This window comes from Limulus polyphemus, unplaced genomic scaffold (assembly GCF_000517525.1).
Source record: "Limulus polyphemus unplaced genomic scaffold, Limulus_polyphemus-2.1.2 Scaffold2647, whole genome shotgun sequence".
NCBI classification, from domain to species: domain Eukaryota; kingdom Metazoa; phylum Arthropoda; class Merostomata; order Xiphosura; family Limulidae; genus Limulus; species Limulus polyphemus.
This window is the reverse complement of record NW_013668257.1, coordinates 15,261-39,212: the sequence shown is the minus strand read 5'-3', so window position 1 is coordinate 39,212 and position 23,952 is coordinate 15,261. Positions and strand designations below refer to the sequence as shown.

At 35.2% G+C, this 23,952-nt stretch overlaps 1 protein-coding gene across 3 annotated transcripts in view; it reads left to right on the top strand.

The window, feature by feature from the left end:
• LOC106467525 (coiled-coil domain-containing protein 174-like) overlaps positions 1–17,274 on the top strand; it is a 128,773-nt gene extending 111,499 nt beyond the window's left edge. For all 3 annotated transcript variants that reach the window (XM_013927889.2, XM_022395722.1, XM_022395723.1), the window contains 3 exons: positions 11,950–12,082; positions 15,181–15,357; positions 16,440–17,274. In XM_013927889.2, coding sequence (XP_013783343.1) covers positions 11,950–12,082; positions 15,181–15,357; positions 16,440–16,921 — 792 coding nt within the window. In that variant the 3' untranslated portion in view covers positions 16,922–17,274. The remainder of the gene's footprint in view (positions 1–11,949; positions 12,083–15,180; positions 15,358–16,439) is intronic.
• Positions 17,275–23,952: the final 6,678 nt, after the last annotated feature.

Below are 23,952 nucleotides of genomic sequence, written 5' to 3'. Positions count from 1 at the left end.
AATTTTCCCATATTCCTTAGATGTTTATGTATTGTTTTATGAAGCATGCAATTTCAGGGCCATTTCACGATTGTGTTGCCTTAGGTTAGCTTCAACAAGCATCGTCAGAACTTCAGTATCAATTCCAACATGTCGGCCCCTGCCATCACAGTTTTTAAGGCTAAAGTTACCTGAACGAAATATACTGAACCATCGTTGACACTTATGAATGTTCAAAACATTTCCACAAATTGCTTTGATATTTTTTATGGCTACAGAGGCGTTGTTTCCCTTCTTGTATTCAAACAGCATTACATGCCGAATGTGTGTCTTGTTGTGTGCCATCACTATAAGGGATTAGAGTGTACTAAACTTTACACATTATATAGGCTACACTAACGTGACATTTAGGCAGTTTGTTTAACTATTATACGTGATGTGCCTTTTTTGGGGGGATAGTTAATGAAAGTGTTCAAAAATGCCACATTAATTTCTTGATGGCCTAATACAATAGATAAATAATATATTTTTGTTAGACTTAATTAAAATAATGTCATTCTTTGTGTACAAGATACTTAAAAGCTTTAGCAAAATCTTACTTGGTTTTGAGAGGATATGTTAAGAAAGCACAGAGTTACATTATGTATTGTTGCACACGTATCCTACCTCAGACAGGATCATGTATTTTACACAGCCATTCTGCAAAACAGCTAATCACATCTATCACTATAGGAGATGTGTGTGATATAAATAAACTGTCTGTAGCCACATATGTATTGCAGGATATTACTCGTACTTATTACTGTAAGAGATGTATGTGATATACATAAGTGTCTATAGCCAGTATGTATTGCAGGATATAACCTGCACCTATTACTGTAGGAGATGCGTGTGATATACATAAACTGTTTGTAGCCACTATTTATTGCAACACATTACTCACATTTATTACTATAGGAGATGTGTGTGATATATGTAAACTGTTTGCAACCACTATGTTTTTGTGTATATTAATCACACTTATCATTAAGTTTTGTTATCTGACATAAGAAGTTTCTAATTTTTACATTTTATTTAATTTGTTAAGAAATATATAAAAATGTATAAGAAAACCAAGAAAGATAGCACTTTTTCTCTTTAGTTGTCTTGTGGTTGGGTGTATGGTTTAGTAAGCCTTTTTTTTATCATTACACTGGTTTGGTTGTCAACAAAAATTCATGTAGCTTTCAGATATTCATTTAAGAATACAAAGAAAATATATTGAACACCAGAATAGAATATGCCCAAAACTACTATCATTTATCTAGCTTTCTAACTAAACTATAAATAGTTGATTAAAGAAGCACAATATGCTAATATAATAATGAGTTCACAAAAAACAATTCATAAGCATAATGAAATGATTTACTTTTCAGGTATGAAGAAGACAGACCAGTATACTGTTGAAACATGTTTTCTTCACATGGTATATCAAGAGTGTGATGTTTTGGGTCTTTCCCCAGTTGCTTTTGAGCCTGCTCCTTACTTGATGACTGAAAAGTCTGGGAGTGAATTTTGAGTTTTCTCTCCATCCACATATATTGTGGTTCATGTAGGGAAGTTTACTTCTCAGTTACGTCAAGGGAAAGTTATGCCTTATCCGACACATTGTCGGAACTTCATGATTTTAGCCTACCACTGCGAGGTGGAGTCATTTTCCAACTCTCAAATAACACTTATGCTCCTCGAATTTCTTGGTTCTAAGTGGGAGTTTGTAGTTAGACTGAGTGAATCTATGTCCCCTAATGGGACACAGTAAGTCTATGGACTTACAACTCCAAAATTCAATTTTTTTTTTCTTTCACTTCATTGAGAAGAGCTGGAACCATTATTAGCATGCACATTGGTTCAATTGTAGACTTCTACATTTATCCCTGTTGCCTTGTCATCTTAGTTTTCATCGACCCCTATAGAGGGTCATAGTTCTACCCCTATTTGTGGGTCCCAACCCCCGATATCAGCCCTAGGTACACTGGTACTTAGAATATATTCTGTCTATATCCAAGGGTTCCGCTGCTCAGTATGATTGCCACCAGAGACGTCGATGATTATTGTATGCCTTCAGGGTCTGTGGGGGCTCGGTGCTGAGAACTTATGGACATATGGTAATCTTAACTATGGATCCAGAAGCACTACCGATTCTTGAGTCAGGATTAGTCATTCAGTTCATACCTTCACCACTGTTATCCACTCCTCCACCTGCAGATCCTCAGGATTTGGAACTTAGTTCTAGGGCTGTCAGAGTTTGGTTGGTCTGGGATAGTGAGAGAATCATGCCAGTTCTTTTGAGGTATAATTCCAGTTGGTTATTGGGCTTCAAAAGACAGGAGGTTGAATAGTCCAGTCATCGATCTTTCTTGTCTGTATCAATGCCTAGATTCTCCAATTTTCACAAGTTACTCCATCCTCAATCATAGTTGACGTTTTTTTTTACTAGATTGTGGATGTCCAAGTTCATTATAATCAGCTCCTATCTGCACATTGATATTGTGGTGGTGTCCCACCACTATCAGGGTTATTTTTTTTTTTGCACAACAGTCATGTACTGCATTTCAGGGTTTTTACATTTGGACTAACATCAGCTTCTGGGTTCTGCTGTATCATATGAGTTTTTCTCCTCATCTCCATTCCCTTCCATTGTGCACATGCCACTCCAAAGATGACTGGTTACTGCTAGCAACATCTCATCAATTGTCAGAACATCCTGTTTAGACTTCATTCTCAGGGCTGAGACATCTATTCTTGCTCCAATTCAATATGTCATCAGTCTGGGTATTTTTTTATTTTTCATCTCATCTTTCAGTCAGGCTCAGCTAACTCCCATCTGGCTCAATGCTATGGAATAAGAAGCCTGAATTTTACTCACCTCTCCTTCTCCCACTGTATGCATGGTTCTTTCTCTTCTGGGAATGTGGGCATCACTCAAATCCCTCATGCCTTTGGGACAAGAGTACAAGAGATCCTTTTATTGGTCTTTATGTGACGTAGGGACCATAAACATCAATTCACTGGATTCCCCAATTTTCTTAGTCAGGATCATTCTTCGATCTCTAGCAGTTATGAAGTTGGGCTACTACTAAGATATGGGTTTCTGTACCACCATTTTGTCCATTGTTCCATTTCTTGATGATTGTCTTGCTTCAGGGATGGGGTGCATATACTAACAGTCAAGAATTCCAGGGTCTATGCATGGATGACGAGGCTTCCCTACATAATGTTTTAGTCCTTCTTGTTATTCAAAAGGCAATGCCTCATAGTCTGGGCTTATTAAGGGGAAAATTTTCAAGCTTCACTCTGACAGTTCCATGGTGGTGTCTCGTGTTTCTTATCAAGGAGGCACTTGGTCCATGGCTCCTTGTTTTTGAATCTTGGACCTCCTTTCTCGGGACTATTCCTGTCATATTACCCTACTAGCTTGCCACGTTTCACGGGTGATGCCTGCAGTAGCAGGTCAGTTGTCTCAATTCAAACAAATTTTCCTGACAGAATAGATGCTGCATCACGAAGTTCTGTTGGATTGGTGGATTTGCCTCTCGTTTGGATCACCCAACTACTGGCAATTTGGTCTCCAGTACCTCACCTTCAGGCTTTGGCAATGGATGCATTCAGTCAAGACAGGACAGGATTACAACTCTAGGCCTTTCCTCCAATTTATATGTTACCAAAGGTACTAAACTGTTGATAGGACCAGCTACACCCTGGTTTCTGCTTCTGTGATACCCTCCAGAGTGTTCTCCTCTTCCACTTCTCCTTTGGCCATTTCTATGGAGCCAGCCATGATCTGACATGGTACACCCAGCTGTCCAGAAGCTCAAGCTTCAGGCATAGGGGTTATGCAGTCTTTCATATGGCATCTGGGTTTAATTTCTAAGTTTGCTATGTATCTGTCTCAGTTTTTGCTTAATCCCAATGTGAACACTTATCAATGGAAATGACATGCATATTGGCATGCAAATTGAGAGGAGGTTGAACCCACTTCAATCAGAAGTGCCAACCATAACTCGTTTTTTTTGTTGTTGTTTTTTTACCTGGCTATTTGGCAGGGGTTTTGCATCTTCCACAACAGTCCTGTTTAAGGTGGTCTTAGCGACTACCATTCAATTCTCACAATTGAATATTCTTTGAGTCCTCAGTGCTCTCTGAATTCCTCAAGTCTCATTAATTCTTTGATCTCAAATGTCCATTCCAGTTACCTAACTGGCTTATTAAGGTTACATTAAATGCTATTTCTAAACACCTGTTTGTGAGCTGACTCTTATATGCCCTGTATCCCCTTTACCTGAAGGTTTATTTTTCGTGGCTGCTGACCTGCAGACTTCACTGGTTGGAGTGATTTGTGCTGTTTGTCCACAGACTGCTTTCTTATTCTCTCTGTGTCCTCAGATAGGTTCTTCTTACCAAAGACACTGTTAGACAGGGAAAGGGATAAATCCTTTTCCCTAATTCATTTAATCGCTATTTCTCATTTCTATCTGGTTAGATTTTGATCATGATCATATTCAGTGAGAGTCTTGAAGGTTTTGTTGCCCACACTAATGCCTTTAGAGATGCTAGACAATGACTTTCTATTCTGGGCTCTCTTTAAAGTCAAGGAATCTTCAACTAGTCATGTCTAATCAGGTTTGTCACATTTCTATGTCCTTAGCAGCCCAGTTGAATTGGCTGCTGGAGGACTTTGTGCAGACTGGTATGTGGACCTCCCCCAATACTTTTATCTCACATTATTTGCATGATCTGGCTGTATCTTCATCTGGGGTTTTTTGCCTAACTCCCTGTAGCTATCGTAACCATTTCTGCTTTTTTCATTGCTACCTTTCAGGGTCCCTTACCTCATTTTCACAGGATCCCATGCTGTGGCAAGTGTTGCCTTAACAGGCGTGCTTTTTATCATGTCAATTTTGCACTACCAACCAATAATTCACTATATTTTATACAGGTTGCAACAGGCTCTGTAGAAATGAGGTGTTCCATAAGACCACCTAGAGGCTGACTGGGTGGTATTACTGTACTATGCTGGACCACCACTCATAGACTATCATGAATAAAGCATCCTGTCTGTCCCTGTTGATCTTTGGATTGAATAAATCAGGGTTGGTTTGCTTCCATCAATTTAGGGAACTTAGTTCACCTAATGCACTGTTTCTAGAAAATTGTTCCTCAGGACTCCCCAATGCACATTACCCCCCCCCCCCCACAATTCTACTAGTGGAGTTAGGGAGTTCAGTCACTGAGATAGTGGATAGAGGCTTTTCCTCCAGTGTGTTAGAGTGAATTCCTCCGCTCTTGAAGAACAGGGCAAAGTTGGGTCCCTGGATATTTTTTCCTAGATGTTGGTGGGATTGGCACGAGCCTATGCAGGAGCCCACTCATAATACGGGTTCAAATTTGACACTTGGCTATCCAGTTGAGTTGAGTGTGGTCCTTCTTTTAGATCAGTATTGGTTTAGTACATTGTTCATGGAAGAAGATCCCCTGTCTCTTCATAATTCTGAATGCAGTGTAATCCCATCTGGGTCTTTGGTTGAGTACACTTTGTTCCACATCCTACCCATAATTCTGAAAGCAAGTGGAATTTACCTTGCCTACATGGTTGGGGAATGAGGATGAGCATTTATAATTCCAAACCAGTTGAGTTGTTTCCACAGGTTGAGTAAGGCATACATGATCCCTTCATTCCAAGTCTGGAATGTTGACTTTTGAACTTCTTCAGGTTGAGGAGAAGGTTTATCCACTTCAGTTTTGATTACTTTCTCATTGTGATTCCGGTGGCTCATAGCGCCTCACTCTATGGCTACAGGCTGGAATCCACTCATAAGTATATATATATATATATATGTAGTTTGCGGTCCAGTTTCCCTAGCCAACAACTTGGGATATTGGGACCATTGCCTTTTAATTCCAACTCTGAGTAGTGGAACCTTAGCTATCTTGTTTGGGCCTGGCCTATAAACATGATAAATCATGTAAAATTCCACCCACAGTACATTAATTAAATTCAGGGTGAAGAGCATGCCTGTTCTGGATATAATGTGGTTCCCCCACCAGGGTGCCAATCTTCTATTGGCACACTCATGATCTGTGCAGATGCTTTCTCTATGGATAATGCTTTCACCAGCCCCTCCACCTTATCAATGTGGGATTCTAGCTGTAGTGTAAGAGAAAGTAAGTATGTTTTGGAAGTTAACATTTTCTTAAATTAAAAATGTATTTCCAATAATACTTACCTCCTTTCACATTCTCCCACTCTTCCTCCCTGCTAAGAGCCAATGTTAGAGATTAAGGAATGGGTCAGTCTTGAAAAACTGATAATATTATCTGAATGAGGTGCTTATATACAGTACCAGGATAGAGGGTGCATTGACATAGGTAGAGAGTGAGTATCACAAGATAAATATCACCAAAGGCAGTTGAGTGGGGTATAAAAGACTATCACACATGAAAAAACCAAGCAAATGCTTAGATGGGCAAAGGAAGAAACCCTGGGGGTTGAGTAATAGTTATTCTGAATAATATGGCATGTACACTGAGTGGTCACAAGTAAATAGACACTTAATTTTTTGTCATTTAACTGATTTATGCTAACTAATTTGTGTTCACAGAGCACTATATAAATGAAAATGGTCCACACACTAATTATCATGTGCTACAACATGCCTAGAACTCAAGGTTCTCTCGAATTGTCAGATTTTGTTAGAGGAAGAATAGTTGGTCAAGCAGATGGTGGAATAAGTCAGCAGCATATTTTGCAGAATTTGGGAATCCCACTTTCAAAAATCAACAGAGTCATCATGCAGTTCAGGAAACATGGCAAGGAAACAACTGAGCAGCGTCCGGGTCGTACTGGTCCATCAGAGAGGACAAAAAGGGTTGTCAAGAGGAGCATCGAAATGGATCCCAGATTAACGACTGCAGAAGTGGCCAAAGTTGGTGGGATGAGCCCGAAATCTGTTCAGTGGATTCTCCACAGATTGGGTTATCGTTGCAGAGCAGCTAGACGGAAGCCCTAATTAAGACCTGCCAACATAGTCAGACGAAAGTGATATGATGACCAAGCCTCTGGACTTTTGGAAGACCGTATTGTTCTCAGACGAATCAAGATTCGCTCAATTTTTGGACAGTGGAAGTATATGCGTCTGGAGAATGCCTCACCAAAAGTTTTGGCTCAACAGATTGCAGCCAACTGTGAAGCATGGTGGTTTCAGCATGATGGTTTGGGGAGCTGTTTGGGTTGGTGGGAGATCGAGCTTAGTGGAGTGCGTTGGCAACATAAATTTTGTGAAATATTGGAGGAAGGACTCTTGCCACTTTATTCCTCAGGTTTCGTGGACAAGAACACAATGTTGTTCCAGGAAGATGGAGCACCGTGTCACACTGCTAGAAACACCCAAAAGTGGCAGGAAAAAAATGGTATCCAGAAGTTGCCCTGGCCAAGCCAATCTTCTGAAATGAACCCCATCGAAAACCTCTGGGCCATACTCGACCGACAAGTCAAGAAACAACCAAAAAAATCAACTTTGAAGAGTGATCTATTCCAAGTTTTGAAGCAAGAGTGGGCAAAAATTCCACAATCTAATATTGACAAGATGATTCTTACGATACCCCAAAGGATCAACGAACTTCATGAAGCGAAAGGAAGATCTACTAGATATTAATTAGATTATAAATATATCAATTCATATGAATATGACTGAAAAATTTCATTTTTTTTTAAAAGGTGGTGTCTATTTACTTGTGACCATGCTGTGTATGTATTGGAAATACATTTTTAATTTAAGAAAATGTTAACTTCTGTTGGCTGTTATTGATGTCCAATAGCAATGTCAGAGAGAATTATTGACACTTCTTAAAAGGATATGGGGGGGGGGGGCTGTCAGTGTGGGTTGAACAAATATAGTGATATGTCAGTTAAGCAAGAAGATAAGTTTAGATTTTATATTCTGGATTGTCAGTATTTAGAATGTGTGTGTTTCTAGTTGGTTGAACAATGTAAAGCCATGTAAGTGAAGAGAAAATATCTATAAATGAGAAGTCAAAAGCACACTATTACATCATGTGACTCAGATATGAAGTTTCAGGATTTATTTAAATATTTCCATTTAAAATTATGAAATTAAAACTTGGATAATATAAAAATGTGAGTTATATACTACTTTTTGATGACAAGTGTATTAACATACATTGAAAATATAGTTTTATTAAAGTTTGAATGTAACTTAGTAAAAACTTGTGACATGCACATTTTGACCTCCTGTGTCAATAGGATTGATAATTTGAAAGAGCGTTGTCTTTCACTAACATTAGAGTAACCTCAGTAGAGTTAGACTATATATTCAGTAAAACAATGAGTGTAATGTTTCATTATTGAATTTTTTGTTACATATTTTAGATGTATTACATAATCATTTGCAGGTTATTTCATTTTACAAACTTGTTGCATGTGAGAAGCTTGGCTGGATAGGTGTAATGTAATATGTGTATGATGACACGGAAGACAAATTTTGAAATTTTGGGTATCTGAAAACTAAAACAGCACAAAGAGAGTTGTTTAATAGTATATTAATAGATTCCCACATAGGTGTAATGTAATATGTGTATGATGACACGGAAGACAAATTTTGAAATTTTGGGTATCTGAAAACTAAAACAGCACAAAGAGAGTTGTTTAATAGTATATTAATAGATTCCCACAAAACATTTGCAGTCAGATTAGTATTTTTATTGCAACAGTACTTCTTTAAGTACAGAATTTCTTGAATAATACTAAATAATTCTAATCGCAGACACCACACTAAGTCCACTTGTCTCGGACCTTACACTGGATAAGCCTTTATTATGTATGGACTATATTTGCTAAAGAGATAACGCTGTAACTTGTGGATGTTTTTGCCTTAGTTTGGTTAGGGCTAAACTTTACCGTATTTAATACTATTAATAAATTAACTTATAATGTTACTCTACAACCTAATGTTAGACCTTTTTTAACAATCTTGATAAGCTTTTAATATGTTGTACAAAATGTCTACTAAAGTATATTTATGTCTGTTGAAATTAAATGCGCGTGCATGCACATTTAGATTGTAAGGTGCTTGTGCATTTTCAGGACAGACCAAAACTAAATATTATTATAATAGATTTCTGAATTGTAAGATTATATATCCCTTTCCACCTGGGTCAAAAGCCATGTCATTATATTTCTTGACTTGCATTCAAAATATTCTTGAACTACTATTTTTTTTTGTGTCACATCGTATGTTGAATGCAGCACTGGTTCAAATTAGATGTTTGTGATGTCAAAATACAAATTCCATAGTTCTGTACAAATTAGGAACTCAAATTACTCATGTACTGAATGAAACACAGTGGCCCCGCTCACCTCTTTACATTTTTGGAATATACATATACATACTTCTATATATGACATACAAATAACCAATCAAAAGCTCATAATGTCCCCCTAGTGGCTTTCTCAGCCATTTTAAAGTTTTAGGACCATCTCATTCTTTCAAACCATGATTTCAAGGAGGTAGGTTATGTCTTTAGTCTGCTCGAAATTTCATATTTTTTTTAGACCGAAATACAGCTTAGTTACTAAGCTTGATAAACTATAGTGGAATTCTATGGTATCAATATAGTCATTTATGATTTTTTAGTTATCCAAATGTATATATAAAACCTAAAGAAAATTATTTTGTTTTGCATCCTCCATGTGCAAAATTTTAAAAGGCTTAGAAAGCTACGACAAGCAACAACCAAGAACAAAGGTCATAACTAGGAGAGATAATTGTTCGTTTTACTTCTTTATTTACTGTTCTATGTTTTAAGAAGTTATTTGTACATAGTAATAATTTATATACATAAATAATGTATAATAATTAAACTGTGACTGTATATTACAAAATACTAATCTCCTAACCAAGGCAGGTCATTTTGTAGAGACTAAAGGTCGGTTTTATATTATCAGATATGGAATCTTTTGTATTGTTAGCCAGGCATGGCTGAAAGGTCAATATAATAAAAATTATAAATATATATAAATGTATAACATTATGAGATTTAAGCTATTTAGTCTGAACATTTGTGTTTTCATGTTATAATTTGTAGTCATTCTAGAATGAAAGAGGGATAATTTACATTTATTTCCTTTTTTTAAATGGTGGTTACGAGATTGGTCAAATCAACTAAACCCGTACAGATATTCGTTAATGAAAATAACAGATAAGATATAATGTTTTTTCTTTAAAAAGCATTTGATAACTGTCCAGACATTATAAGGATTTTGCATGTGAAATTTGGAAATATTTTGATGTATAAAATTATTTTTAATCCTAAAATGAAAATTACTTTGCATGTTAGATGGGCAACATGAGAAAAACATTGCTTTAGAAAAAATCAAAAATTAAATATATTTTTCAAAAACTACATACGTATAGGACCTTTCATCTCAAACTTAAAAGAATTTCATCCACTAGTTTCATTTTTATAAAAAACTTTCATGAGAGTTGCATACCTACATGTAAGTATGTCATGGTCAAAGTGAAAAGAAATGCCTAAGCTTCATTTATGGACTAAGCGGTCCTTTGTTCATAGGCTATAAATAATTACTTTTCCAGTGTTCGGTGTTAACAAATGTTTTACTAAACTGAAGAAAATATGGTTCTCAAATAATTACTTGATTATAAATAATAGCTAATTAGCTAATTATTTATCACCTTTGAATTAATTACAACAAAGAATTTGTCCTCCTGTGCACCATGGCTTGACTATTGACATATGATTTTAAAATTGTGCTTTGCACTTTGCTAAGCACAAGAAGTTTGAAACAAGTCTTAAATAAAGACAGAATTAATGAGTAATTAATTGCCAATTGAATTCTCCAGTTTATTTATAGCATTTTTTAAATTAATGAATCTCTGAGTGAACTAGACAAATTGTATACGTTTTTCTAAAGTTTGGGTGCACAGAAGATCCTGAGATATGGAAAAGATTGAATAAGATATAGATATCTGTAGGGTTTCATCTGAGGAGTTCTTTGCAATGGTCTTTTCTGTGGATATAGTGGTTTTCTGTTTCTCCACTGTCACAGCTCTGGCCATTGCTGTCCATGTCTTACAATGATTCTGTAAATATACTAATTCTAGATGTGTTTCTCTTTGAACATTTGACACGTTTATTACAACCATAGAAATTCTTCTCTGGCTTCTTTTACAGCTTACTTTCTCTACAATTGGTAACCTGTCATGATTGCATCCATATTTATTATACTGGTAGCACATCAAGTATTTTTCTGCCTAAAATTGCTAGTAAACTTTGAATCCAGTACTTCTGACATCTGTCCTCCAAGTTATGTGCAATCTTGACAGAAAATCTGCTTGTTGTCTTTACAGTTCTCAATGGTTATTTGAATCTATATATATATATTGTATTATAATAACACTATGATATCAGTTAAAGTTTTGTAAAAGTAATTTGTCCATCTACCAAAAAAGAAAATTATTGTACCTCTTCAAGATTCCTCAAACAATAGTGTATATTGTGTAAAATTGGCGAGAGAGTTGAGAATGTGTGCTTCCCAGAGATTGAGCCTTAATACTTTAGAATTTTTTTACTTTGTTTTATAGCAAGGTAGTACATTATTTTTTCTAACTTACTACTTCTCATTCAAAGTGTTTTCACATGGTTTTTGATTTATAATTTACACTTTTTTAACAGAATATTTTTCTATGTTAACATGAGTTTTCTGAAGTTCTATTTAAAAAGAAAAGGACTTTACCCAGTGACTATTAACTCTGTTACTTCTTTATCCTTGAGATAAGGATTTAATAAGCTAGAATATGCAAGATGATGAAATTCTTAGTTGAGTATTTCAAATAACTAATGAAGCAATTATATAATAAGTAACCTTGTCATGTAAGCATTTGTTTTCATAAACAGACAGTAAAACAAAGGACAGTACGAGACAAGATGAAACAGAAGCGACAGAGTTTGCTAGAAGCAAGATTGGCTAAAGTCCGGCAGAGGAAGAACTTGAAAATTAATGATGTTTATGATGATGAGAATTACAAAGGTAAATTCTTAAAATTAAGTATTTAACTTTCTTATGTAAAATATTATGTTATAAAGACACTTTAACATTTTTAATTACAAAATATTTTTGCTGTAAGGTTTGTAGCATATGGCATGTATGCAATAACTAGGTTTAACTATTTGAAAATCTCTTGTTTCTATTAGAAATGTTTAATATAAAATTTTACTTTAGTTTAGTAATGATAGCCTAAGTATTACATACTGACTAGTCAAGGGCTCATGCGGGTCCTCAGGATTTGTTCAAAGTGCTCCCTATTTTTCATGTGCATCATTAAGTCTGCCCACAACTCCAGGTACCACACAAAGCATAAGACCTCCCTGTAGCCAAAGAACCTGCAATCAGATGATTGCAGCACTGGATGAAAATGTACATCTACATTACAAAGAACTTTGTCAAAAGCAAGTATTACACTAATTTTAACCTTTCTAAGTAGTCTGGATGCATTTCTTGAGGCAATAAAGCATTTTTATTGTACTTTGAAATGCTAGAACATGTGTGGTAATTTCCTCTAGTATCACTATTGGACCACAAATAACAAAAGATTCAAGGATACAATGGATAGACTGAAACTGTGAGAACAAGTGTGGAACAGTCAAACAGTTTTATATAACAAAATAAAATACTACATTTATTATTCCATTGCTAGACTAAACAGACCATTCATTATAAACATATTCTAACAGGAGGATTCCTGCATATTGATTTTAAGTTTGAGTGACTTAACAACTATGCATGTCTTTTTATTATGGAGCTTCTGCCCTGTTAAAGAAGAAAAACAAATGTGTAGCTGTTCTAGATAAATTATGAGTGTTTGGGAATTATCATTTTGAAAAGAGCAGTTTGGTATTCTTTTTTTTTTTGGCTTTAACTGTGCAGAACCTAAATAATACTGACCAGAGGGAAGACTGTCTGTCAGCTGTACCTGCAGTTTGAACCACTAGTACCTGAAACATCATGCTATCCACAAAACATGAATTTACCACACACCTGAAAGGCTGTAGACCATGCCGAGTCTTATCAACTACCTTCCAAAAGCACTTGGGCTATATTGGGTGTCTGTTATTATTATTATAATATATGATACAGTGATGTGAACATGTAATGGAAACTTTGTTCCTTTATTTTCAACTGTATATAAGCTAGTGTCAAAACAAATTACAAAAGCTTAACTTGATCATATGTTGGTAGAAGAAAAGATGTATTAGGCCTTATAGGCTTAAGTGAATTTCTGAATGGACAAAGAAAAAACACTAAAATAATGAAAACAATAGATCAATACATAAAATGGGTTCAAAGCTTATTGCATATATTGAGTGAAAACTTCTGATTAAAAATTTTAAAGAAAGAATCCATTTGCTTATAATTTTGGTAAAATAGTTATTTTTGTATGCCAGTGAAACGTTTTTTAAAAATCAAAACTTTATAGCAAAGTTTTTACCTAAATGTAGGAAGGCATAAAAATCCATAATTATACAATGAAGGTAAGCATTTTCAATAATTTCTTTAAAAAAAAACATGTCACAATGAATCTTTTTTTAATTACCCTTGCCCTTGATGTACACAGAAATTTTACACAAGATGGGAAGTCAGAATGGGATAGTCCTCCCCAAATTTGGTCCAATTCCAAATCTGGATCACTTTAAAACATTTTTGATAATGTGGAGATAGGGCATTATTGTGGTTTTGGGTTAATAATTGTAAAGTGTGGTTGAAGTTATACTAAATTTGATGGGCACATTAAGGTTCAGACTCCTCATCACATTACAAAATGATTCAGATCAGTGATAATTGTGGATCCGAGAAGAATTTTTTGAGTTTTTGAACAGGAAATGTGACATTATCCAGTATAAATGCATGTAATCTCATAAAGGAGCAGTGGGATGAGGGTTTGCTTATATTTTCAAAGCTATGAATTCATAAAAATATTATGCATAAAAATGAAGAATATATTTTCAGAAGCTGAATAATCTATAGAAAGCTCTTCTAAAGTATCAAACTATTTCATCAAATCTGTGCAACTTGGATTGAAGAAGCTACAAAAACACTGTTTTGATATACAATGAAACTGATTCACAGACCACGAGTTTCTGATAAGATAAGCAAGTAAAAGACAAAATTTTCCATAGCAGTTTCATTGTATGAAATTATTTTTAGAATTGATTCATGAGGAGCAAATGGTAGTGTATCATAAGACTACATCTGCCAGGCATCAGTGTCGTTGTTGAGGCATCACTAAAACGTTATTTTTTCCTGTTGTAAAACAAAACTCTTATACATTCACTGAAATTAATAGAAGGCAGAATAAAACAATTATTTATCATGATCCATGTCAAAATTGAAAAACAGAAATGACTTCTTATCAATTAACTCACGAGTCTCCCATTTATCATTTAACTGAAATCCATCAAAATATTTTCTGTGCTAAAGAACCTTATAACTTGTTTCTTTTTTAAATTTAGATTTTCATGATGTTAATATACCATTGTTATTATAAACAACAGAGTCAAAACAGCCAGATAGTGTGGCAACAGAAAAGTTATGAAACACTCAAAATGAACATTCTTTAAAGAACACATGAATTTATGAAGATGCTACATATTGTAAGAGTAGAATAGCCAGAACGTATGGCAACAGAAAAGTGATGAAACACTCAAAATGAACATTCTTTAAAGAACACATAAATTTATGGCTACATATTTTAAGAGTAGATAGGATTTTGTGGAATTGATGCTTTTGACTAGAGTATGTTTGTTAGTCTGATATCCATGCTGACATAGAAGAAATAATTGATACAAACATGAAAAAATGGTCTGCAGTTAAATCTAGCTGAAGTTTTTTAAGGTGTGTAGTGTTAAATTTTCAATAAAAGTAAATATAAAATGTTGTACTACATATGTCTCATGTTTTTAAGTTTTTTAAGTTTTGTATTTATCTACCTAAAGTAAACATAGTAATATTTACTTTAGTTTTTTTTATATTATTCTTACTATGGTTGTCTTGAGCCATTTGTTTATGTTGTGAATATTCATCAATATGTTGTACAGGATTATAAGTTCCATGCATTTTTGTTGTTACAGGAGAACTTTATATCGATAGTACTGTCGCTTTAGAACCACAAGAGTCAACTGCTTCTAAGTCAGAAATAAAAGAAACTCCTGTGGCTCCAGAAAAGCCCATTCAGGTCAGACCATGGGATATTGGGAAGGATGGTCTGAATGAGAAAGATTTTAAGAAAGAGGAATTGCACAAAAAAAGTAACTAATTTTTAAAGTTTGAAACACTGCAAGTTGTTTTATTCTATTTATTTTACATTCTTTTTACATTGCATGAAAGAAAAGTTTTTTGTATGCCTAAACATTTTCTTTCCTATATTGTCATCAGTTTGCATAATTGAAGATCAGCATTTTATAGCATGTGTGAATTAGTTGTTTTTTTTTCAGTACATTTATTTACATATTGCTTTAATTAATCCATACAGGACTGGTTGAAATTAACAAAAAGTTTAATACTTTATGTCCAGATTTTCAGGCAGTGTTTGAAAATGTGAAAAAAAGGCTAAAAATGTTGATTTTTTATAGGTTTTTTTTTTACATTTGTGAAGTGAAATATGTATTTGTGTATTTTTTAGCTTCTTTCTAGAATCTATGCTATTTACATGACAGAATATCAGAAAGAATGGAGATTCTTTTAAGTGTAGAACTTGTCTTTTAGAACCTGTACTGTGCTTTTTGTCAAACACCCTCATTTGTTTCCTTTCTTGCTAAGAAATTGATAAATTAGCTGAAACTGTCGCTATGTTAATGCCACTTGATTATTCAACCAGCCTCATTCCTAAAATACACTTAGTGGTTTTCTGCTTGGTCAATGAAGAAATTACAGTTAACAAGAAAGAAGTTGCAAGATACCACATTCATTAGTTCTAAGATAATGGATCTTAAAATTCTTCTGAATCTCTCTCAGCTTAATGAATTGTTTTAGCTGATCTTTAGAAAATCGTTACTGTCTAGCCCAAACTCACATTTGAGAAGGTTTTTTTTTTATTAGAAAGTATAATCTTTCAGATATTTAACTTGTGCTCCACAGAGTTGTGGAGAAATTTTATGGTCTTACAGCTGATGAGACTTTTTCCCCTTATGTCATATTAACTAAAATGGCTATCTATTAAGAAACAAATTTAGGGGAGGATGGACCCATTTTGACAGGAGAATGGCTGCCCCAGCACTTAGATTGAATATAATGCTTTGGTTTTTGATATCAGTGTAACTGTTAATTCATCATAATGTACAAATTCCATCAAGTCTCCATCCTATTTTATATTTAGTTATGTCTTTTTCAGTGAGTCAAATGGACTGGATAGAAATCAAAAGAGCAGAGCGGCCCATGGAGTTTGCACCACCCCAGTTTTTGTATTTAACTTCTTCATCTGGAAATAATTCTAAGAGAAAGTCAAGTAGAGAATCTGAAAACTTGTATGCATGTTTTTCTGAAACTCATCAAGAGACAAGCAAAAAAAAGAAAATTCCCTGTGGCTCATCAGAAACTCAACCAAATCCACAGAGTTGGCTTTCTAGCAAATCTGCAGTTGTTGAAGAACATACAAAAAATCAATGCTCTGATGAAATTATTGAATTGGATAAAATTCCTCTTCCACCTTGTGAAGTAACTTCAGAATTCACTCAGTCTTTCATTTCATCTAGTGAAAAAAATTTGAGCATTGAACAAAATAGTAACTTGTCTGGCATATCAAACGAGTGTTGTAAAGATTCAGATTCATATATTTCTGAAGCTATATCCTTTTTCAGACATCAGAGTAATTGAAACTTGTTGCTAAAAGAAGTTACTTGTAAATAACACTACATAAGTAAATTTCTTGAGACATATTGACATGTGTGTTATGCATGTTAGTATTTTTCCAGCTGAATTTTGTTATATAACTTATCTCTTTACCCAACAAATATTAACTTGTGTAGTTAACAGAGCAATAAAAAGTAACATTCGTGGCTTTATAATTTCAGAGTTAAATGTTTTTTTATAATACACAATAATTACTAATCAGATCAAAGAAAAAGATCCATGTGATCATACTGGTGTCAAAAGTTGGGTAAAGAGAGTTTCTTTAATATGTAGCATTGTAGCAGAGCTGTGCTGTAATAAACAAAACTTTAAAAGTTCACACTAGTAGGTATACCTTTAAATAATGTAGTCAGATGAACAAAGAATTCACTACACTGGACCTTAGATGTTACTTTAACATGTAGCCTCCATGGTGAAGACAAAATAATACTTGAGCATTGAAGTATAGGAATACTATTTATAACACCATCAAACTGAACCAAAAGTTTATAAACAAATTTAAAAGACATCTGTGAAAAGACAGACTATAATATTGGGTTCTCTGCTACTGAAAACTACAAATGGCAGTGTGAGAAACACAAGAAATGTGTGATACTGTTTGAGAAACATTAGAAGTGTATGATACTGTCTGAGAAACACAAGAAGTGTGTGATACTGTTGATTAGTGATATTTAAAAGTTCATTTCTTTGGAAAGTACTTTAAAAAGAAATATTCCAGCACTTTACCTTATCTCCTATCACATAATAGAATTTTGTGCTGCTTTCCATATGTGCAATGTTTTTTGTTGTTGTTTTCTTTTGCTGATTATTTTGTTTTCCCCCCTTCTACTGATATTCAAGTCCAGTTTGTTGCCAGTATCTGTTCAAAGCAATGATGGATCTCATAGTGAAAGAAGCTATCAAATGGGTTTTTCTTCCTTCTCCAGGTTTTTATTCTCATCTGTTCACCGTCCTCCCTCATTTGCTTGTTACATCTATAGCCTGGAACTGTGGATTCATCTTTATATTGACGACTGTCTTCTTTTGGGTCTGTCCTGACAAACCTCCTATGACTGTACTCTTCTTCTCCTCCAAGAATCAGCACATCTGGGTTGGTTGGTCAAATTGGAGAAGTCACATTTCACACCTACTCAATATCTCATTCATTTGGGTGTATTTTTCAATTCACATCTCGGTAGGGTTCGGCCTTATACTCTCACTGTCTGGGAGGTTCTCTCTCTTTTGGGATTCTATGGAATCCCTTATCCTTTTAGGTCATGCTCATATGTGTCATTTTCAGTGGAATCTGCATGATCAGTGGAACCTCACTTGTGATCCCTTGTCATACGCCATTCATATTTCTCCTTTCCTACATGTTAACTTTGCCTGGTGACTCAACAAAGCCAATACCACAGCAGATGTTCCTTTTCCTCCATCTTGTTTATAGATGCATCCCTGATAGGGTTAGGGACATATTTGAGCTGGCAAGAGCTTTCAGGTTGGTGGTCACACGATTAATCAATCCTTCATATCAATCTCTTCGTACAGTTGGTGGTACTTTGAGATTTGGATCATTTTCATTCAATAGGCTGTGGACATATAACAATAATCTATGCTGACAACTCTACTGTTGTTTTTCATACCAATCATAAAGGGGGCACCCAGTCTTGCTCTCTCTGTTTTCACACTCTAGACCTCTTTTTTTCTGCATCCATTCTGTGCAAGTAATTCTTATTGCTTGTCATATCCCATGTGCCCTGATTCTTGTTGCAGATAATCTTTTACGACCTGATAAGACACTACTTATAGAGTGAACCTTCAATCCTCTGGTGACTGGGCACTTTTTTTTCTGGATGTTTTAGCCACTCATCTCAACACCAAACTTCCCCTGTTCCTGGCTGTGGATGATTCCAGTCAGAAATGGTCCAAGATTTTTCTTTATGCCTATCTTCCTATTTGTCTTCTCTTTCGTGTACATTCTCTTATTAGAGTCACTCCATGTTGAGTCCTCCTGATAGCTCCATATTGGTTGGCTCAGTTGTGGTTTCCTTTATTGAACCTTCTCCAGTTCTCTCCTCCTCTTCTTGTACCTCTATTACTCTCTCTACTCCTACAACTGCATTCCTCCCTCTCACATCTGGTGGTATCAACACCTTGTCTTCATGCATGGGTTTTTTCTGATCCATTGCAATATGCTCAGGACTATTCTTCAACTGTAGCCTTTCTTCTTACCTCCTGGTCTATCAGCAAAAATGGTGCATATACCATAATAGCATCTGTTTCATAAGATTATAATTTATTTATGTCTGTTTAACTAACCTCTAATCTCGGTTTTTACAACAGCTATTTCATAACTGTGATAGGTGTATTTCAAAGAAACTTGGTCTAAAGCGAACATTCAGTATTAATTTTACTAAATAGGATTTATACCTAAAGGAAATCTGCCTCTATGAGTGCTTATTTCAAGAACAAAATATTATACTTCTGCAAAACACCTTATATACACCTCTTTAGTTTCAAAGAAAAATACATATGGTTTTAGTGTCTGCAATTAAAGCATGAGCACGTATTACCTCAAGTTTCTGTTTTTATACTCTACAAACACCATCCTGCCTCCCCTCCTCAATACATTCATACTGGCTTCTTCTTTTCAAACCACTAAACACTAGTACAAGTTGTTCTTGTAGAAATATCTTGCCACGTGATCAGTCTTTTCAGGGAAACACCATCCATTGAATTTGCTAACACTGCAACTGGAGAGTGAGCTTCTGACAAAGTGTACAAGGACTTGATAACGTAAAAGATATTGGAGAGAGAGAGGGCTCTTAAATCATGTATGGATACAAGAGGTGAAAAACTTGCCATTTGCAAGCTTGAAACATTTGAATTTCAGGAAATAGAGACAAAGGATCAAAGAGATGAATTCTTACAAGCCACTGGAATTGAGTATGCTGCAAAAAGTGTCTCAAATGATAACTTGTGGTGGTGAAGTAGACATCCAAGAACTGGTAAGTATGCATAATTTACAATAACACCTCCATCTCTATTATAGACATCTGGTGGTCTTAATTATGGCAGAAAGTCAGTTTAATCAAAGTGCTTATGGTGAATCACAGGATCAGAAAGTGATCAACTTGCTGGCAGATATAATAGATACGTTTATTATAATTGATGCTATGCATTCAACTAAAAGGCAGTCATTTCTTCTCAGTGAAACAGCTATTCAAAAAAAAGTGCAGCCATAATCTTATACTAGATGATTCACCTCAAACAAGAAGCATCTATTTGCATTGTAGCTGATAGGACCACAAACCAAGTCTCAAATCTAGTGAGGTAAAACAGTTAACTTTGTGATATCTAGGCTAATCTATCCACTCCAACATTTAAATATTTTGGTATGGCTAATGAAAACAAAGCAGCCTTGTTATGCTTTGTCTAAGAATTGGGATCAACAAAAAAGTATCATAACAGTGCAACTTATTTCTCTCAGGAAGCTTTGGTGATCAAATAAGGACTGCAGTGACAACTCCACCTGAGACAGGTACCTAATTACAATCAACCCAAAAGATGTGCTTCATAACTCTGACGTCCTTGAATTAAAGATAATAGTGGTCCTTGCAGATGCCATTGTCCTTTGCATCTACTACTGCAGTAAGTGTCCAGCCACAAAGGAATTTTGGGTTAAAATAGAACATAACAGTTTCCTGTCACTACACAAAATAACAGCAGCTATTGCATCAGATAAGTGCCTTTTGCTGCCATTCTTCTATGCATTTCAAGGCAAGGATGACCTAAGCTACGTTTATGGACAAGAGAAAGATGTGGAAGGCTCTGAAGTTGGTGAACAGCCTGCCATTTCTCACATACACAGAGCAATCTGTCCTGTAAGAAGATAATGCATAAACCAGTCATACAGTGGTTACAAAAGCCTGTGGAAGTAAAGACAATGATACTTTGATAAGCATACAAACACATATAAATGTTTCCTAGATGATCATCTGCACTCTTCTTGGTCTTCCTGTAATCATTGATGTATAAAAAAACATCCCTGACAATTTTGAAATACTAATCTTCCCAAATTGTCCAACTCTCATTCTCTTTGCAGCATTTGGGTGAGCAGTTGACAATCATACCAGTAAGAATAACCAATAGATCATTTCGAGAAAGAAAGAGGCCTTGGACTCCACCGTATAAGTAGTATTGGGTGTGTTATATTAAAATGATTTTGTAGCCTCGTAACTTTATTACAGTCCATGTCACAACATCCTGTCATGTTCTTTCTGACAACTATACGTCTTGACAGTGATTGTACAGCATAGCTTCCTTTGCAAAAGGTTGTCATGTCTAAAACATGTCCTTCCTTCCTGCATGCTTTCCCTAATCTATTGTACATGATAGTTCCCATTGCTCATTTCAGCAATACGATCACATTGAAATCCAGAAGTGCTGCATCTAATGACTTGACCAGTATGCCTTTGTATAGAATATTGTGAATACCCATTTCACTATCCAGTGCTTAAAGTATGAAATATTAAATGGTTGAATGAATATGTCATGGAAGCAAATTATGTACATGTATCTTCTGTCTTTTTTTCTAGAAAGAAATTATTTCTGATTGTATTTTGTACTGTTGTCTCAAGCACAGGAGTAGCTTTTGTTACTGACTTTTGTGCTTATGGATTCTCACCCGTTAGAAGATGCAGTACTTTACTTACCATGCCAGGGGTACAACTTATAGCAGGTCTCTTTTTGGATGGTACTGGTTCCATAAGTTGGTCTTTCTTTCTTTGTTTTCCAATGTCAAATACAATGGATATCTAATCTTTGAACTTTTAAATCTCCAATCTGAACATTTATTTTATTTGAGTGGATAAATATTTTGCATTGTAAAGGGGTGTTAAATGTCCTTCCCAAAGGTGATCAATTTTCAGCGGTGTCACCTTACTTACAAACAAAAAACAATGTCAAAATGTAATATTCGTACATTCTGTTCCACCACGACTTTATATTAGCTGTGATTGTCACGTGACTAGCTGACTTGCACATTCAGAATATTTTTAATAAAACATGCTCGGCCCTGTATAATAGTTTATTAAATTCCAAGGTCATCACCAGATGAGAATGTTTAAAACCACCATTAACAACAAACTTCATATCAATTTATTACTGCTGAAAATTAAGCACAAAGCCTTAATTAGAAGATTCAGTTTAGCTTGTAAAAGTATGAGTATTTATATTTTGTTCGTGAATAGAAAAGAATATTAAAGATTTTTAAAAACTGAATCAATTTTTGTTGATTTTATTAATGCATAATCTGTGAATGCAGAGATAAGGTTTCCATACATCTAGTTTAGAAATTAATTGTTCACTAAACTTTTTCCGCACACAGCATAAAATATTTTTGTAAACAGATGTTAAAACTCCGTGATATAGCTTAGATGCAATGACATGTAAAGAGGATTTGCTGGGTTGTGCTCCAGAAGTGCCCTTTTTTTTCTCTCTCTCTATCATAAAAATTGTCAACGACTACAAAAGGGTACACCTGATTTCACATTATTATTGCTGCGAACTATTAGGGGAAAAAAAGATTTCAACACTAAAATGACTAGCACACAGGTGGCTGGTCACTTGATTTTTCATGTGCTCAGTTAAGACATATAAAAATGAAGAAAACCGTGTTTTCTCAATTAGTTGGTTGAACAACAGTATAGTGGGTAAAGACATCCCGTGATATGGGGAGAATCTCCCAGATAATCTTTAAGGTGATCAAGCGCAGCAAATCACCTCCAAACTTCACAGTTGGAACAACACTCTCAGGTAATAAGCATTCTCCAGGCAACATTCATACCCAAACATGCCCATCAAACTAAAAGTGAGTGTAGTGTGACTCCTCGCTCCACAGGACTGATTTCCAATAATCCACGGTCCAGGTTCGGTGTTTCTTGCCCCATGCCAATCGATGGTGTGCTTTAGTTATCAGTGCCTTGCAGCTCTTCCATTTAAATTCATGGCATGCAACTATCGACGTGTCGTGGAAACACTTATAGGGTTGTCTGTGTTTGCTTGCGTCTCCAAACACAGATTCTCTAGAGTCTGATGGCGAGATGAGGTAACCAGCCTTCTCAAGGTGCCTCGGCTCCTGTCAGTCAGTATTGTTGGGCTCGTTGTCACCTGTGGACGTCCATTTCTTCAGCACGATGCCAATTGTCAACCTGGGAATGATTAATTGTTGTGCAATAGCACGTATAGACAATTTTCCCAAATGACATCCAACCATCCTTCCCCTCCAAAACTCTGTTAGGTTTTTCCGAATACTCATCGTTCAGTGCACAAGTGCTAAATGACTTCCGAGGGAACCACTTATCACCTTTATAGGCCAAACTATTTGCATATTTCGTCGTCACACCCATTTTCCTGCAATCAAAGGTGTATCCCATGACTCTTGGTAGGATAGTGTGTTACGTAATAGATTTTCAAATGGTCTGAAATTGAGTTAACTGATAATTTAAATTTATTAGTTAAATTATACTTTGGATTTAGTATTTAAATACATGCCAATATATAGTCAGTTTATGATATTTGCCAACAAGATTGATACACACCGTTTTCTTTTTTTTAACACAAATACATGTTAATATATATATACAACAATACAATTAACAGTTATTACAAACAATGATTTATAAACAAAATTTTCACAAACTTACATGCAATATAAAGTCTTCTTTCTAGCTTGGAACTTCCTTGAGATATTATAGAGGGTTTACGATGAGCGAGTTAATTACGAGTTGATGTAGGTACGATTTGCCGGGAAGCTAGCTAGCTTTGTCCTTTGCCACACACGCCGAGTTTTTTTGTCCTTCGTTATTCACTGGTCACGCGGGCTGAGTCTTTCGTGGTGAACTTATATAATTTTTCCGTAAAAATACTAATGCCCCATGAGGATCCACTGAAGTTAAATAGTTTGTAATGTTCGAACTTTGTAAAGATTCCTGGTCAAATATCTGAAGCTTTCT